This window comes from Barbus barbus, assembly GCF_936440315.1.
Source record: "Barbus barbus genome assembly, chromosome: 12".
Taxonomy (NCBI): Eukaryota; Metazoa; Chordata; class Actinopteri; order Cypriniformes; family Cyprinidae; genus Barbus; species Barbus barbus.
Genome location: NC_136740.1, coordinates 27,228,865 through 27,244,750, shown reverse-complemented (window position 1 = coordinate 27,244,750; position 15,886 = coordinate 27,228,865). Strand labels below are relative to the sequence as shown.

Sequence of the window (15,886 nt, the reverse complement as noted above, 5' to 3'; positions counted from 1 at the left end):
TTTCTCATGAAATATATCGGTCCCAAATATTTCAGGATCCAAGATTACCAGATTACAGACAGCTTGATGTGGCTTGGCTGTATTTGAGCAGAATGGGTTGTTGGACAGGGCTGTATTTCGAAAAGGCTAATTGTAGTAATTGAAGAGCATGTTGTCAGAGCTCATTGATTTGTCGCATGTTTCTGTGGCTGTAATTGCATTGATGATGAAGGAGAGCAGACCTACGGCTGCACGTGTATCATTTAAACACATTTATAATCATTAAGATTTCATTAAGATCTTTTGTCCAGGAAGTCATTTGTCTTTTCGCTTCACTGCTCGCTCACAGCCATGTGGGATGCTAATTTAATCTTTTTACACGTGTCCTCAATTATTTATTTTTTGTCCTGCTGAAAAATAAAATAGACCATCCTGTGTGGGATATAGAGCAGCGTGCATTTCAGTGCTGAGTGAGTGAACTTAACAAATCAAATTCACTGAATGCTTCATGCATGAGATGCTCCTATCAGTTAGGATGATAGGTGAACTGCTGCAAGTTTTTATGCTGTTTTAAGAACAGGTTGTGGGAAGTGTGTGAGTTGTGACTCTTCAATGAGTCACAGTGAGCTGCTAGATAACTCAGGCTCATTCACGATGATGAGGGAAGCAGCTATAAATGTATTTTCAGCATGGAAAATTATTTTTTATGTTTTTGTTAAATTACATCTATACACGTGCATACTATGTATTTTTAATGCTGCTTATTCAATAAATATTTCTTTGTTAGCAACATGCTAACGTCAGACTCTTGTGCAGCAAGATTGCTTCCTATGCAGCGTCCTTGTGCCAGCCTTTGTATAATTAGTTATTTAATTGAAATATCCAATATAGTCATCTATAAAACACTCCATTTTCAGTTTATTTTTTATTGTCAGTCATATGTGGTAGTTTTGATGGCCTGATTGTCAGCGTGTACTGTTTACTGCATACTATGCAATATACAGTAAATTCAAATTTGAATATGTAATATATTTTATTATTAATATGAATACGTTTATTATTTTAAATATTTTATTATTGTAATATTAATTATTATAATTTACATATTTTATAATATATACAGTATACGAAAAGTATCACATGAAACCATTTCAAACAGTAGTATGCTACAATGTGACTTCATTATGCTGCATGTTTAATTTAGCTAGTATCACCGTTCAGTTATCATCTAAAACAAAATATTTTGTATTTTCAAATAAGTTATAACAATTCATTGTTATATAATGAACATTTTGACAAATATAGCTGTTCATCCAGGTATTACATTCATACAGATTAGTTTTTTTATTCATTATGATTATTGTAATTCGTTTTTTTTATTTGTAAGATATATACTGCCGTGCAAAGGCAAAAGACCATAACTTCGATTTTTGTCGAAAATGAGTTATTGATATTTTTGGGACATTCAAGACATCCTTTATCACGTACATAAGTATCTTAAGTCAATTTTATTGGGTTTTTTTCAGAGAAAATAATGGTAACTTCAGCTGTAACTTCAAAGAGCCCTGGAGAAACCAAGGCAGAAGACCGTATAACACCAGTTACGGCGTTCTGACTTTGTTTAACTGCGCGTCAAAATGAAGTTACAGTGCCGGCTTGGAGTAATACAGTGTTCTGCCTTTTTTTTTTACTGTCCATTAAAGTCTGCCGCATTTTTATTACGGTGTAGACAAACGAATTAGATAGATCGCGATCTACCAAACAGCTCCATATAACAAATCACTGTGAAGACTAGACACCTTGGCAGCAATACATAATCGTGAATAACCTTTAAAGATTTTTTTTTTCCCTTTTTGTAATGCAGATTATTCACCAGGCTGTCACTTCTAGTTGGATGCGTGTGTACTTGAATGCCGTAGCATGTAGCATGATCAATCATAAAATCAGTATAGCCTAACAGTTAGCAATTAAATCCATATCCTACCTTTTCTTGTAACCCGATAAAATAAATCCAGTCGGCGGAGATATTTAATCCACACGCATTTCTGAGCATGCCTGCTTGCTGGTGATCACATAAATCCACAAGTCATTCTTTTAGGTTAGGCTATATCAATCAAGTCAATATAAGCAATTATGCTATGTCTAGCATTCTTTTACGTTACTGAGCATAGCAAATAAATTGGTTGCAAAACGGTATCCACTCGGATACGGTTTAACTTTTCGTCTGCTTGTTACGGTCAAAAAAAAAAAAAAAATTAATACAGTCACATTACTATATGCAATAGCCTATATGAGATAGCCAATGATCACTAGATTTTATACAGGTGTTACTATAACGATTTTGTAAATGGTGATCAGCAACAAAATATTGATAATGTGGAAGTTACTGTCTTTTGCCTTGGTGTGACTTCTCACTTTTTGCAGACAATACAAAGGCAGAGTACATTAACTTCAAAATTGGGGTAAAAATCTAGTTTGAGCTCTCAATTTTTTTAATGTAGATAATTTTCATTACTAAAACATCTAATTGCCAAATTTCCAGTGTCCTACCCATAATTAATTTGGCTGGACAAATAAAAAACTTTAAAGTAATTTTTCTCAGTTTCTCACTCTAGCAAGATAAGGTCTTTTGCCTTTGTAGGGCAATATATATATATATATATATATTGAAACAAAATACACTTGCTTTTAACACTGCAGATAAAATCTTTAAAAACAAGTCTTATGCATTGTTGTTTGTCAATATTAATTTTAACTGGATTTTAACTGGAAAACAATATAAAAATGCTCATGAATAGAATATGTGTGCAGTATTCTGTGAAAGTAGTATGAATAATAGTATGCAGACCACGTCAGATGTGATTTTTTAGCTTTTAACTAGTAGTTTTTGTGAGTTTTGTTGTTTCTTGGTGTTATATTTGGCTTTTAAGGTCCAAGGTCTTACAAGCCTCTTTTCTCTTTATGTTCGATTTCAGAGGATAATAAGTTTGCGTCATGAGCGTAAGCACTATTGAGAGAACTAGCGACAGTTATTTAACTTTGTAGATAGACACCTTGTTGTTAGTTGAATATACCCTGTTCTATATTTTGCTCAGCTTACTTGTTGTTAGACCATTAAAACATAACACATAGAACATCAGGCCCATCCCAAAACTTTACTGTGAAGTACCTTAAGCTAATTGGAGGCCTAAACCCTTTAACCTTTGACCTTATTCTGACCTGAATCTCCACTTCCCTTCTCCCTCCACTTACCTAACTCTCTCCTTTCTCTCCTCCATCATCCGTCCATCCATCCATCCATCCTCTACTCTTCCCCTCCGCCGCTCCTCCTCCTCTCTTCACATCTCTCCTCCATGGGCCGCCACTGACAGTGAATTTACGTCCAAAATGAAAATCAGGCAAATGGGAACGGAGGCCGGGGGCAACATGACTAAGAGCACCAGCATCGGCGGGGACATGTGCAGTCTGGAGAAGACCGACGGCAGCCAGTCGGACACGGCCGTGAGCCTGGTGGGAACCGTTGATAAGAAACGGCGCTCCAGCTTCGGCGCCAAGATGGCGGCGGTCGTGGGGTTGAGCCGAAAGAGCCGCAGCGCCTCGCAGCTCAGCCAGACAGGTAGGAGTCCGATAATGTCTGTCTGTTTCCTGTTTGTCTCTAACTCAGCGTCTTTTATTTTCGTTTTGTTGTCTGTATGTTCTTGTCGACCCTTTAATGAACGTACTTTTCTTGCATCAGCTCTAACGACCTAACAACTTTTATTTAAGAAGCCTGTTTGTCAAAAGTGTAAATTGGGTCGGAGCAGGACCGAGGACCACCGAATAATTGAGACCCTCTGTTTCATACCATTCTTTCTTTCTGATGCTGTTGCTCTGCAGGGACAGAAGTTCACCAAATGTTTGCAGCTTTTTATTTCAGTCAAGTGTGCAATTAATGAATATCCAACTGCTTAAAATTTGAAACATTGTTTTATTTAGGCTAAAGTAACATGGTATTACCATATTTTTGGGACTTTTACTATGGTTATATCATGTTTTTGGACATTTATCATTGCAATACTTTGTTATTCTTTGAATACATAAAATATAATCATTTAGTACTATGGTATATGTCAAAATACCATGATATTACTATAGTACATGTCCAAAGACATAGTATTTGTATATTTTATCACAGTAGTACCAGGTATATTTGTTGATGATATGCTGTGGTAGAGGGTTGTTGCCTAATGATATTAAACACAAAGTAACATGGTATTACCATGATTTTTGGACATGTACTGTGGTAATTTCATGTTTTTGGTCATTTATTGTTGCAGTACTATGGTATTCTTTGACTACATAAAATATGATTATTCAATACCATGGTATATGCATATATTTTCTCTCTCTCTCTCTTTCTCTCTCTCTCTCTCTCTCAATGATGCGCATAAAGTTGGAATAATTTTGTGTTGTGGTAGAGAATTGTCTCATTATGATTGCTTTATTTGAAAAGGCTGGTTGTTGGTGCATGGTTTTTGTTTGGTAGCAGATTTAAGGTGTTCATGTTGCTCATACATTTTTCATTGCAGTTGCATTGCTGGTTGAAGCTGGTAGTTTTTAGGTTCAAACCCTGGAAGGAGCCATCAATGAAGCATCACTGTTGTGCTCTTGATGATTTTTTATTCTCAGGTGCTGCAGTCTGAAGAGTATCAAACAGCAAATACACCCTCAACCCTTCTAGCACAGCATGCATTTACCCTTACAAAAGTAACTGAATACAATGATATATATATATATATATATATATACGTATATATATATATATATATATATATATATATATATACCATGGTACTGAATTTATTGCATTTACTGCATTTATGTAGCACTCCAATATACTTTCAAGAGTACCATAGGACTATTGTGGCGCACATCCAAACAATGCTTGAATCATGGCATGTTTTGGAACTTTTTGGTATGTTTATACTCTTTTCACTATATGCACTGTTCACACAAAACGTACCATGGTATTATCTTGTTTTTTTGGACATGTACTGTGGAAAAACTTTGGTATACTTACCTTGATCTACAATATGAATTCCATGCTGTATGAATATGGTCATGCAGTATCATGATGTATATGAAAATTTATTTATTTATTTATTTAGTCATTTAGCAGACGCTTTTATCCAAAGCGACTTACAAATGAGGACATAAGAAGCAATCAAAACCAACAAAAGAGCAACAACGTGCAAGTGCAATTACAAGTCTTGGTTAGCCTAACGCAGTACAGATACTTATTATTATTATTGTTATTTTTTAATAAAAAGTCATAGATAAAATACAATTAGAATAGATAGTGCTAGAGTTAGAGGGTCAAGTAAAGATGGAACAGATGAGTTTTTAGCCGTTTCTTGAAGATGGGTAAGGATTCGGCTGCTCGGATCGAGTTGGGCAGGTCATTCCACCAGATGGGAACATTTAATGAAAAAGTCCTTGAAAGTGTTTTTCTGTGTCTTTGGGATGGTACAATAATTCGTTGTTCACTTGAAGAACGCAAGCTTCTAGAGGGCACATAAGTCTGAAGTAAAGAATTTAGGTAAAGGGGTGCAGAGCCAGTGGTGGTTCTGTAGGCAAACATTAATGCCTTGAATTTAATGCGAGCAGCTATTGGTAGCCAGTGCAAATTGATGAACAGAGGCATGACGTGCGTTCTTTTCGGCTCATTAAAGATTAATCTTGCAGCGGCATTTTGGATTAATTGTAGAGGTTTAATAGAATTGGCTGGAAGACCTGCAAAGAGAGCATTGCAATAGTCAAGTCTGGACAGAACAAGAGCCTGAACAAGGAGTTGTGTTGCATGTTCCGAGAGAAAGGGCCTGATCTTCTTAATATTATATAATGCAAATCTGCAGGACCGGGCAGTTTTAACAATGTGGTCTGAGAAATTCAGCTTATCATCAATCACAACTCCAAGGTTTCTGGCTGTTTTTGAAGGAGTTATGGTAGATGAGCCTAACTGGAAGCTGAGATTGTGATGAAGCGATGGGTTAGCTGAAATTACAAGCAGTTCTGTCTTAGCTGGGTTAAGTTGAAGGTGATGGTCCATCATCCAGCAAGAAATGTCTGTTAGACACGCAGAGATGCGAGTAGCTATCGTCGGATCATCAGGATGGAATGAGAGGTAGAGTTGAGTGTCATCAGCATAGCAGTGATATGAAAAGCCATGTTTCTGAATGACAGAACCTAGTGATGCCATGTAGACAGAAAAGAGAAGTGGTCCAAGAACTGAGCCCTGAGGCACCCCAGTAGCTAGATGTTGCGACTTGGATACCTCACCTCTCCAAGATACTTTGAAGGACCTATCAGAGAGATAAGACTCAAACCACTGGAGTGCGGTTCCTGAGAAGCCCTTTCTCAATAGGGTTGACAAGAGGATCTGATGGTTGACTGTATCAAAAGCAGCAGACAAATCTAGCAAGATGAGTAATGAAGATTTGTCAGCCGCTCTTGCAAGTCTTAGGGCTTCAACAACAGAAAGCAAGGCAGTTTCGGTCGAATGTCCACTTCTGAAGCCAGATTGGTTACTGTCCAGGAGGTTGTTCTGTGTGAGAAAGACAGAGACTTGGTTGAACACAACTCGTTCAAGTGTTTTTGTAATGAAAGGAAGAAGGGAAACTGGTCTATAGTTCCCAAAAAGAGTTGGATTAAGAGTGGGTTTTTTAAGAAGTGGAGTTATACAAGCCTGTTTAAATGCTGAGGGAAAAATTCCAGTGTGAAGGGATGTGTTAACGATGTGAGTGAGTGCAGGTACGACTGCAGGAGAAATGGCTTGAAGGAGATGAGATGGAATAGGATCAACCGGACAGGTAGTAGGATGACTGGAAAGGATGAGATTAGAGACTTCTGCCTCAGATAGTGGAGAGAAGGATGTGAACGAGTGTATGTTTGCTGGTAAGATATGCTTGATAGATTGTGTTGTAGAAAATTGTGCAGTGAGGTTTGTAATTTTATTAATGAAGAATGTGGCAAAGTCATCAGCTGTTAGAGATGATGAAGGAGGGGGAGGAGGAGGACAAAGGAGGGAGGAAAATGTTTTAAATAGCATGCGAGAGTTAGGTGAGTTGTTAATTTTGTCATGATAGTATGTCCTTTTAGCAGTGGAAACATTAGCAGAGAAGTCAGAGAGGAGTGATCGATATAAATTAAGGTCAGTAGGATTTTGTGATTTGCGCCATACCCTTTCTGCAGCCCTGAGTTTAGAAAATGCCATAGTATTACTATAGTACATATCCAGAAAAGCATGGTTTATCAAAAATTTACCATGTTAATACTGTACAATTTTTCTTGGACATTTGCTTTGTAAATACTGTGGTATTCTGTGAAGTACCTTGAACTACCGTGCAAATATCATATATTATAAAGAAAATTAATACTTTTATTCGTGAGTGATGCATTAAATTGATCTAAAGTGACAAGTCATAATGTTACAAAAGATTTCTAAATTAATGCTGTTCTTCTGAACTTTCGATTTAGAATCCTGGGGGGCGGGGAGTGGAGAAATAAAATATATTTAAATAGAAAACAGTTATTTTAAACTGTAATTTTATTTTACATTGTTAGTGTTTTTACTGAATTTGTTTCTCAAATAATTGCAACCTTGGTGAGAAAAAAGAGACCTGTTTTAAGAAACTGACCTCAGTAGTTAAATAGTAGTTGTAGTAGCTTGGATTATCATTTAAATAACATGTAATATGACATCTGACACCCCCATAGTATCATGGTATCACCACAAGACATTTTTAGGGAATACATGATTAATTCTCATAAAAAAACTGCTAATATTTTGGTAGTACACAGCAGTTCTTTGTCACCATTGCATTTATTTAATTTCTTTTGATTTGGCAACGTAGTATTTTTTTGTTTTTGTTCTAAAGCCGATGTGTGCTATATTTTACAATGCTAAAATGCTTTTTTTCAAAATCTCTAAAATTAGTAAAAGTAATTATTGTTCATTACCATTAGAGCTGTTCTTAGTGGCACAGTGGTTAACCAGAAAAATTAAAAATGACACTTCATGCCCAAAAGGTTGCCGACCCCTGGTATATAGTATCCAGATCGACAATTTAATTCATATGGAATATCGGAAAAACCGATTATGTCTAAATCAGCACTTCCATTTGCTGTGTTCAAGAGAACAAAATTGTCACTTTCAGGGAAATGGAAAATAAAAATGGAAATGAATGTTGAATCCACTGGATAAAGTCACTTTAGTTTTTTTTTTGTTTTTTTTCAATGTAATTAATTTATCGTTTGTTAGATATTGTTTCCATATGTAGTATTTATTAGTGTTATTAATATGAATTGGCTGTTATATTTTATATTTTCATTTTATTTCAATCTTAGTTTTAGTCATTTTAGTATTATTATTTTAGTTTGTTACAAAGGCAAAATTTGCAACCAAATTTTTATCTAATATTTATATAGTATTTTATTTTGCTTTTATTTCTATTTGAAAACTATTTGAATGCTTAGTAAACAATAATAATGCTGCATCAGAGGGGATTGCATTGTTCTGATATTTTCTTCTGAAATTTTTTTCTTGTTCAGTGCAATGGATACTGTTCTGATATTTTCTTCTGTGTATATACATACATATACATACAGTATATATATATATATATATATATACACACATACACATAAGTGTGTGTGTGTGTGTTTGCACATATATACACATTTTTTAAAATTCATTCTGATCTTGTTTGCATCTATCATTTTTTATTCAATGTGATATAATTTATAAAACAGCTATACACAGCTAATGATATCTAACAAATGCTAGAGACAAAACAGTCCAGACAGATTTTCTTCCGTTTTGGAAAAAAATTAGAATCAAAGTCGACACTGAGAATTCCAACCGAACATGTGAGAAATGGATGTTCATGTTGAGGTCCGGTGTGCTGTTTTATTTGGTGCTTTAGAGAGCCTCCTGTTCAGTGTCACACTCAATACAGCGACACGCTTTCACTGACTACAGGAAATCAGGTCTGGCTGAGATGCGCAGCTCTGAACAACAACACTGGCTCACGAGATATGAATCATAGAGCATATAAATTTTTCAGGCAGAGCTTTTAGGTGGTGTGTGTGTGCAGGCATTTGAAATCCCTGGCCTTTTTCTCAAAGCCGAATCCGACTCTCTGGCTGCTTCCTGCTCCACGTTGTTGTGCTTAATTCAGAAAGCCTGACAGCATCCTAGAGAAGGCATGCTGCACAGATACACGCTTTAGAAAGAGGTTATTCTAGGCCTTCACTGGGTAAAAAAAAATGGTTTTGTGTGTTTGAAATGCGGGTGCACACACTGGACAGATGAAGATCTCTTGAGACTTTTGTCTAGTTCACTTCTTTTTCACTATGAAGATTAATTTCATGGTACATTCAGATTTAGACACACTGTAGAAAATGCATGTGGAGTTAAACTATTTTTGCTATTACCCATAGTTTAATAATGCATTCAGGTTTGCAGGGGCTATTTTATTTTTATTTTATGTTTTTACTTTACTTTATCGACCCCAAACTTTTGAATTTCAATCTATATATAATTACTTTTGTCTAACTGTCCAGTTAAAATATCTCAAAATCCTTACAACGGTCACTGTTGATTTAATGTAGAATCTAATGGTGTCTCTAATGGTGGTGTACAGTGACATTCACATTAGTTATAGGTGTTTTGCGTCATAGCTGTTCCTGTTTTAATAGATTTTAGTGGATCAGCATCCATGTCCATTTAGTATTTACATGGAATATTTTTCAGTTAATATTACTGTATCAGCACTGTGAGTGTCCATGAGAGACTGCTGGAGTCCTGCGGACCTCTCTAATTGATCTTTGATGACAAGTTCTACAGGAGAGAGCTTCATGGAGCTGAAGCCTCATGGTTTTATTCATGACCATGCTGAATCATTGCTCTGATTTATGGTGCCCGATTGTTCCTCTCGGCGTTTAGGAGGTCTGAATTCTCTTGTAATTAAAACCCAGTGCTCCGTTGAGAACCATCTCACATCTAACCTCTGCTGATCTTCCCCTGCCTCCAGATTTGTGTCAGCAAAGAGACCAAAGCTGCAAGTGCAGATGAAAACACCTGATGTTCGGTGCTCTGCAGATTTTTAAATGCTCACCCTGGCAAAACACAATGCACAAGACTGTTTTAGTTGCATTTATGGCTCAAGAGAAATTCCAGGATCAGTTCCCTCTTCACATAGGCCTAGTATTTTCATCTGGTCAGTCATAGAAAAATCTGATTGGTTGATAACTTTTGACGTTTAATCCAGGTGTGGAAAAAATTAATATCTAGCACAAGAGCACGGAGAGATGTGTGAGTGCACAGGACAAAGTTTGAGCGCGCATACTCACACTTGAGCGAGAGGAGAGACACGTTTTAAGTGTGCACACTCTCGCTCGCGCATTATATTAATCTACTTTCACTCTACAAAAATGCGCTCTCAACATTTGGCAGTAAAATAACGCCATAATTGCTCTTTTTTCAGTGTAGAAAGAGCATGTGCACATGCTTTCCAGATTAAGAAAAAACATCCATTTAAGAGAAAGTTCTGACTGGGAGAATTAAACTCTTAACATCTGGCAACCACATGCAGGCTTGTAATAAATGCAAGATAATGCAAATGTCAAATGGAAAAACAAAACAAAAGTAGTTTTCAGGATAAATAACCAGCAGGCAAATATCGCAGATGATTATGCTTAATGAATCGAGAGCAGAATAAATTGTGATCACAATTAAAATACGATTAATCATGCAGCCCTAGTTCTTAGGTATGTTTCATTAAGACCCCGTGGCCTCGTATGAGGACATTATATTTTAGTGAATTTCTCGGAGACTATACATGCCACAGTTTTAAGTCTTGATGTCCTGTACAGAGCACATTCAGGGCTTTTCACGGTTCACCATGACCACTCCCTCTCCTTGGTCTTCAAATGTGTCTGAAATTTATTTAGTGACATTCTTATGGAAATATGATATTTTGTAATTAACCTTTAAATGTGTCTAATTTTTAAATTGTGTGTCATAAATCAACATCTCAGGAAAATGTTATGGGGTTTCAAATCAAAATATAACTTTCTGTTACAGGACGTTGATTTCATACATGTCCTCATATGAGGACACCGAGACTAAAAGCACGTTTATTACGCATTTTACGCATATCTGAGACATGACATAAATTAATAGGGAAAGAAATTATATTTCAACATTCTATGAAATTTTATATATTATGAAAATCTTGTCAATTATTACTCCCATTATTACACTTCTTTTTTCATTACATGTTGCCCCAAAAACTAAGGAGCCCCTAAGAGCTCATGGTGATGGAAAGATTTCGGGGTGGGTGAAAAAAATTCGGGGTGGGAGGAAAAAATGCGAGGGAACGCAAAAGTTTTGCGAAAGAACGCAAAAGATTTGAAAAATATTTTTTCCTCCCACCCCAGATTTTTTTCACCCACCCTGAAATCTTTCCATCACCATGAGCTCTTAGGGGCTCCGTAAAAAACACATTAATATGCAAATTAGATTTAGTTTATAGATACATTGTATATAATGAGAAAACCCATTTATGGCCATTTTACACACATTTTGCAGAAAGAAACATGGTATATCGAATCAGTTGTAACATAGTTGAGAATCATCTTTATACAAAGTTTGGTAAAAAAAAAAAAAAAAAAATCTTGAAAACGAATGTATTGGTGATTTAAAAAATCAATTGTTTTTGCCTATGCCTGTTCATTCATGTATTTATTTATTTTTTAAGAATTTGAGGCCCGATGTCCTCTACCAAAGACATAGCATATGAATGAAATATCTTTTTTTTTCTTTTTTTTTTTCATGCTCTAAATAAATGTAAAGAAATGGAAAAAACAATGTTTTTCCTAAAACTTTTTTCTCGGGTTTCTTAAGAGGTTAAGTAAATTACCCATTGCTGCATAGAAGATCAGTTGAGTTATTGAGGGTCTCTCATTTTTCTTTCCTGTGGGAAGGTATCCACTTTCACATCCACAGCTGATGGAGCATCTCTCTCTTTCTCTCTCTCTCTCTCTCTCTCTCTCTCTCTCTCTCTTTCTCAATTCAATTCAATTCAATTCAATGCAATTCAATTCAATATGTGATTTATTGACATGACAATTGTTACAATGTATTGCCAAAGCATAGTGTTTACACTGAATCTCGAACAGATATATATACAACAAAAACATGCATGTAGATACAATTAAAAAGTAGAACAATTCAACATATTTATTTTCATCTACATGTTGTGTGTGGGTGTGGGCGCATCACTGATTTGTTGACTCCTCCCTCTTTTTGTGACGGGCATCAATGTATCTTGCTGCTAGTAGGATACAATCTTTTTTTCCCCTAATAAATATTGAAGTTGTGTTTTCTTGTTTAACATTTTGAAGTCAGGGTAAAGTATTTCAAATTTGGGATAAAATGTCTTTCTAATTTCTTGATAGTTAGGGCAGCTGGTGAGGAAGTGTTGCTCTGTGGGTACAGTATGGGCAGATGCAGCTCTCTCTGGGCAGCCAGTGCTGTCGATATCTGCCCGTCTCTATAGTCAGAGTATGACTGCTCAGTCTGTTCCTCGTAATTTGTCTTTTTAATTTACAGTCTTTCACTGTACTCAGATATTCTGCAGTTGTGTAATCTCTATTTAGGGCCAAATAACATTCAAGTTTACTTAGTTTTTCTGTTGTTTCTTTCCAATAGGTTAGATCATTTTCTTTTTGTGCTTTTATAATTTGGTTGGGCTGAATTTTGTGGATGGATGTTTCAGTGTCCTGATGCTGGATGTTGTTCGTCATGTTAGTTTGTGTTTGCAGCTTCAGGACCATCTGAATCAGGGGTCTTTTTTCAGGGTTCACTTCATGGTTTTTAAGCACTTTAAAATGGTAAGAGTTGGGGTCGCTAATTTTTAGGTGTTTCCAAAATTTGACTCGTTTCTCAATGCGCATTAGTTGAGGGTATTGGCCTAATTCTGCCCTGCATGCGTTGTTCGGTGTGTTTCTCTGTACTCTGAGGATGCTCTTACAGAACTCAGCATGCAGGGCTTCGATCATATTTTTGCCCCATTTTTCAAATTGTGATTTAGGAGAGGACCCCATACTTCACTGTCACTGTCATATTTTGAGCCAGATTCTAATTGGTATTTCAATTTGGATAGATTTTTTGATGACGTGAAAGGCCATTCTTGCTTTCTCTTTCAGTTCATTCACAGCCAAATTTAGCTTACCAGTTGCATTTATCTTTAGCCCGAGGTATGTATAGTTTGTGGCATATTCAATTTTGGTTGTACCAAGGGTGAAATTGTGTCTCTTTCCCTGACATCTGGGTCTTTTCTGGAATGTTAGTACTTTAGTTTTGTAAGGATTAATAGTCAGGGCCCAGGTCTGACTGCACTTGTGTAAGATGTCTAGGTTCTGCTGTAGACCCTCTTCTGTTGGAGACAGCAGAACCAGATCATCTGCAAACAGCAAGAACTTAATGTTGGAGTCATGTAGTGTGAGGCCAGGTGCTGTTGATCGTTCCAGGACTTTTGCCAATTCATTAATGTATATACTGAAGAGGGTCGGTGATAGTGGACAGCCCTGCCTCACATCCCGCCCTTGAGTGAAGAATTCTGTTCATTTATTTCCAATTTTAATTGCGCATTGATTGTTTGAATACATTGTTTTTATAATATTGGATGTTTTACCCCCAATACCTGATTCTAGACGTTTTGACAGCAGACCTTCATGCCAAATTGAATCAAAGGCCTTTTGGAAATCTGTAAAGCAAGGGAATATTTTGGTTTTGTTTTGGTTAATATATTTGTCGATCAGGGTGTGTAGGGTGAAGATGTGGTCTGTTGTTCTGTGCTGCCAACTGCCATCATAAACACGGTAACCTCTATCTCTCTCTCTCTCTGCAGCGTTATAATAGATTTTCAAAAATCCCACAGGCTCCTAATGCATCCTGGGAAAGTTGAAACCGCTGGTGTTTCCATCAGTGTAATCGATGTAATCTCATTCATGTGCCCTCAGCGTTCACTTCTGGAGCCATTTGAGCTTCTGCGATTCTCATGGAGGGCTCATATGCTACAGGAGCTACCCATCCGAATAAGTTTCCCGGAAAAGGAAGCGTTTTTTCGCTCTAGGTGCCATTGAGGCTAGCGCACACTACAGAATCTCTTTTTATGTTTTTAAATATACTGCCCTCTTATTGCATAATGTATTGCTTCATGGAATCAATAAATAACTTTCATTTTTAACAGTACTTTTAAGAACTGTTCACTGAAAGGTTCTTTGGGGAACCAAAAATTGTTCTTCTATTGCATCGCTACAAAAACACCCGATTGGATCATTAAATGTAAAGTATTGAGCATTTCTGATAAGGTTTTTACACTGAAAAATAACAAGGCTTTTCACTGTTTCCAAACACACACACACACACACACACACACACGTGCCTATTTAAAATAACTCTCTTTAAATTACTGCCAGCCTCGTTTTTATAGATGATTTTCCATGCTGCATGTTTTGCTGATGATTAATGCGGTGCTAATTTGTAAACAATGTGGTTTGGGAAACGGTCAGTCTGGAAAAATATTGCGCCCACTTGAAAAGCTTCATTGAGTGGCTCTTAAAAACCTTTCCCCAGTCCGATTCCAGAGAAATGAGTTTGAGGCAGAGCAGAAGGGACATCAGAAGTAGACGACATGCAGTCGGCACGGGCAGATGGCGGGTAATGCGGCGTCGCAGGGGACGGACTCGTCTTGGCGACCTGCTTGTTTAACTGAACCAGATTAGGAGCAGATACACACTACTCTACTTCCCATGAATACAGTACGCATTGGTGTCACATTTTTTAAAAGCATTTAGTTACTTCAAAGGCACATTTTTATATCCTGATAGAAGTGGTTAATAAACTATTATCTAAGATTAAATTAAACTAGTATGAATTTTCACAAAATGCTTGTATCTGCCATTTAAATAGTGAATTCTGGCCAGTCCTTTTAAAATTAAATTACATTTAATTTAATATTTTATTTGTTATTTAAATTCACAGTAATGTACTTATATTTGCTGCTCTATTTTCTCGAATTTTGTTACTCATGCCCTCATTTACTGACAAGAATCTGTCTACATGATAGTTGTACGTGTTGAACACGGATATAGAACATGGTTTAATTAAATTGTCCTAAATTTCCGTTAACTAGATTAGACATTTATTAATCTCACGAGTTAATAAGTTTAATTTTGCGGAAGGTGTATGGTGAAATGCGGCTGTAGAAAGTAGCACACAAGCATCTTCCGCTGTGACAAACCCGGTTACCTGACACAAAACAGAGCAAGTCATATTTTCTGTAGTCATGGTGATCTGTGCGAGCTGCGGCTTTTCCTCTGATCCGATTTTCCACGGCCCCCTCTCACCCCCTCACTAGATCTAATGCAAATGAACGGCTTCAGAAGGTGGAATGTCGCCTGGCCGCGTTCCGTCGATCCTGGAAATGAGCAAAACTATGTGACGATGAAGAGGTAATTCATCTTATTCTGAGCTCTGATCTCAGCGCTGTGCTTTGGCTTGAGGAGGATGTAATTGGTCTCAGTGGGGTTTTGTGAGTATGTGTGGCCGGTGATAAGCCGGGTCAGTTCTCTTGTAGATCTTGCCCGGTGAACTCGCTGGATGCACACATTGTCACGTCTCTTCTGCCGACATCATTTTCGCCAAACCCTAAATTTAGTGTTTGGAGAAGGAAAGTTTTATTCAGACTTTGAGAAGTTCTTCATAAGCAGTTTAATAACGCAATGTTGTTCTAAATTGGTGGGATCAGGTTAAATTTTTTTTTTTAAAAAGAGGCCATTATTTTAGTGTTTTAGTGAT

At 36.7% G+C, this 15,886-nt stretch overlaps 1 protein-coding gene across 3 annotated transcripts in view; it reads left to right on the top strand.

Moving 5' to 3' along the window:
• The window catches only part of rims2a (regulating synaptic membrane exocytosis 2a), a gene marked incomplete at its 5' end in the record, with an annotated part of 169,336 nt that overhangs the window by 139,832 nt on the left and 13,618 nt on the right, over window positions 1–15,886 (top strand). For 2 of the 3 annotated variants that reach the window (XM_079430543.1, XM_079430541.1), the window contains one exon: window positions 3,351–3,595. In XM_079430543.1, coding sequence (XP_079286669.1) covers window positions 3,351–3,595 — 245 coding nt within the window. The remainder of the gene's footprint in view (window positions 1–3,350; window positions 3,596–15,886) is intronic. The other variant, XM_079430542.1, reaches the window with a different exon arrangement.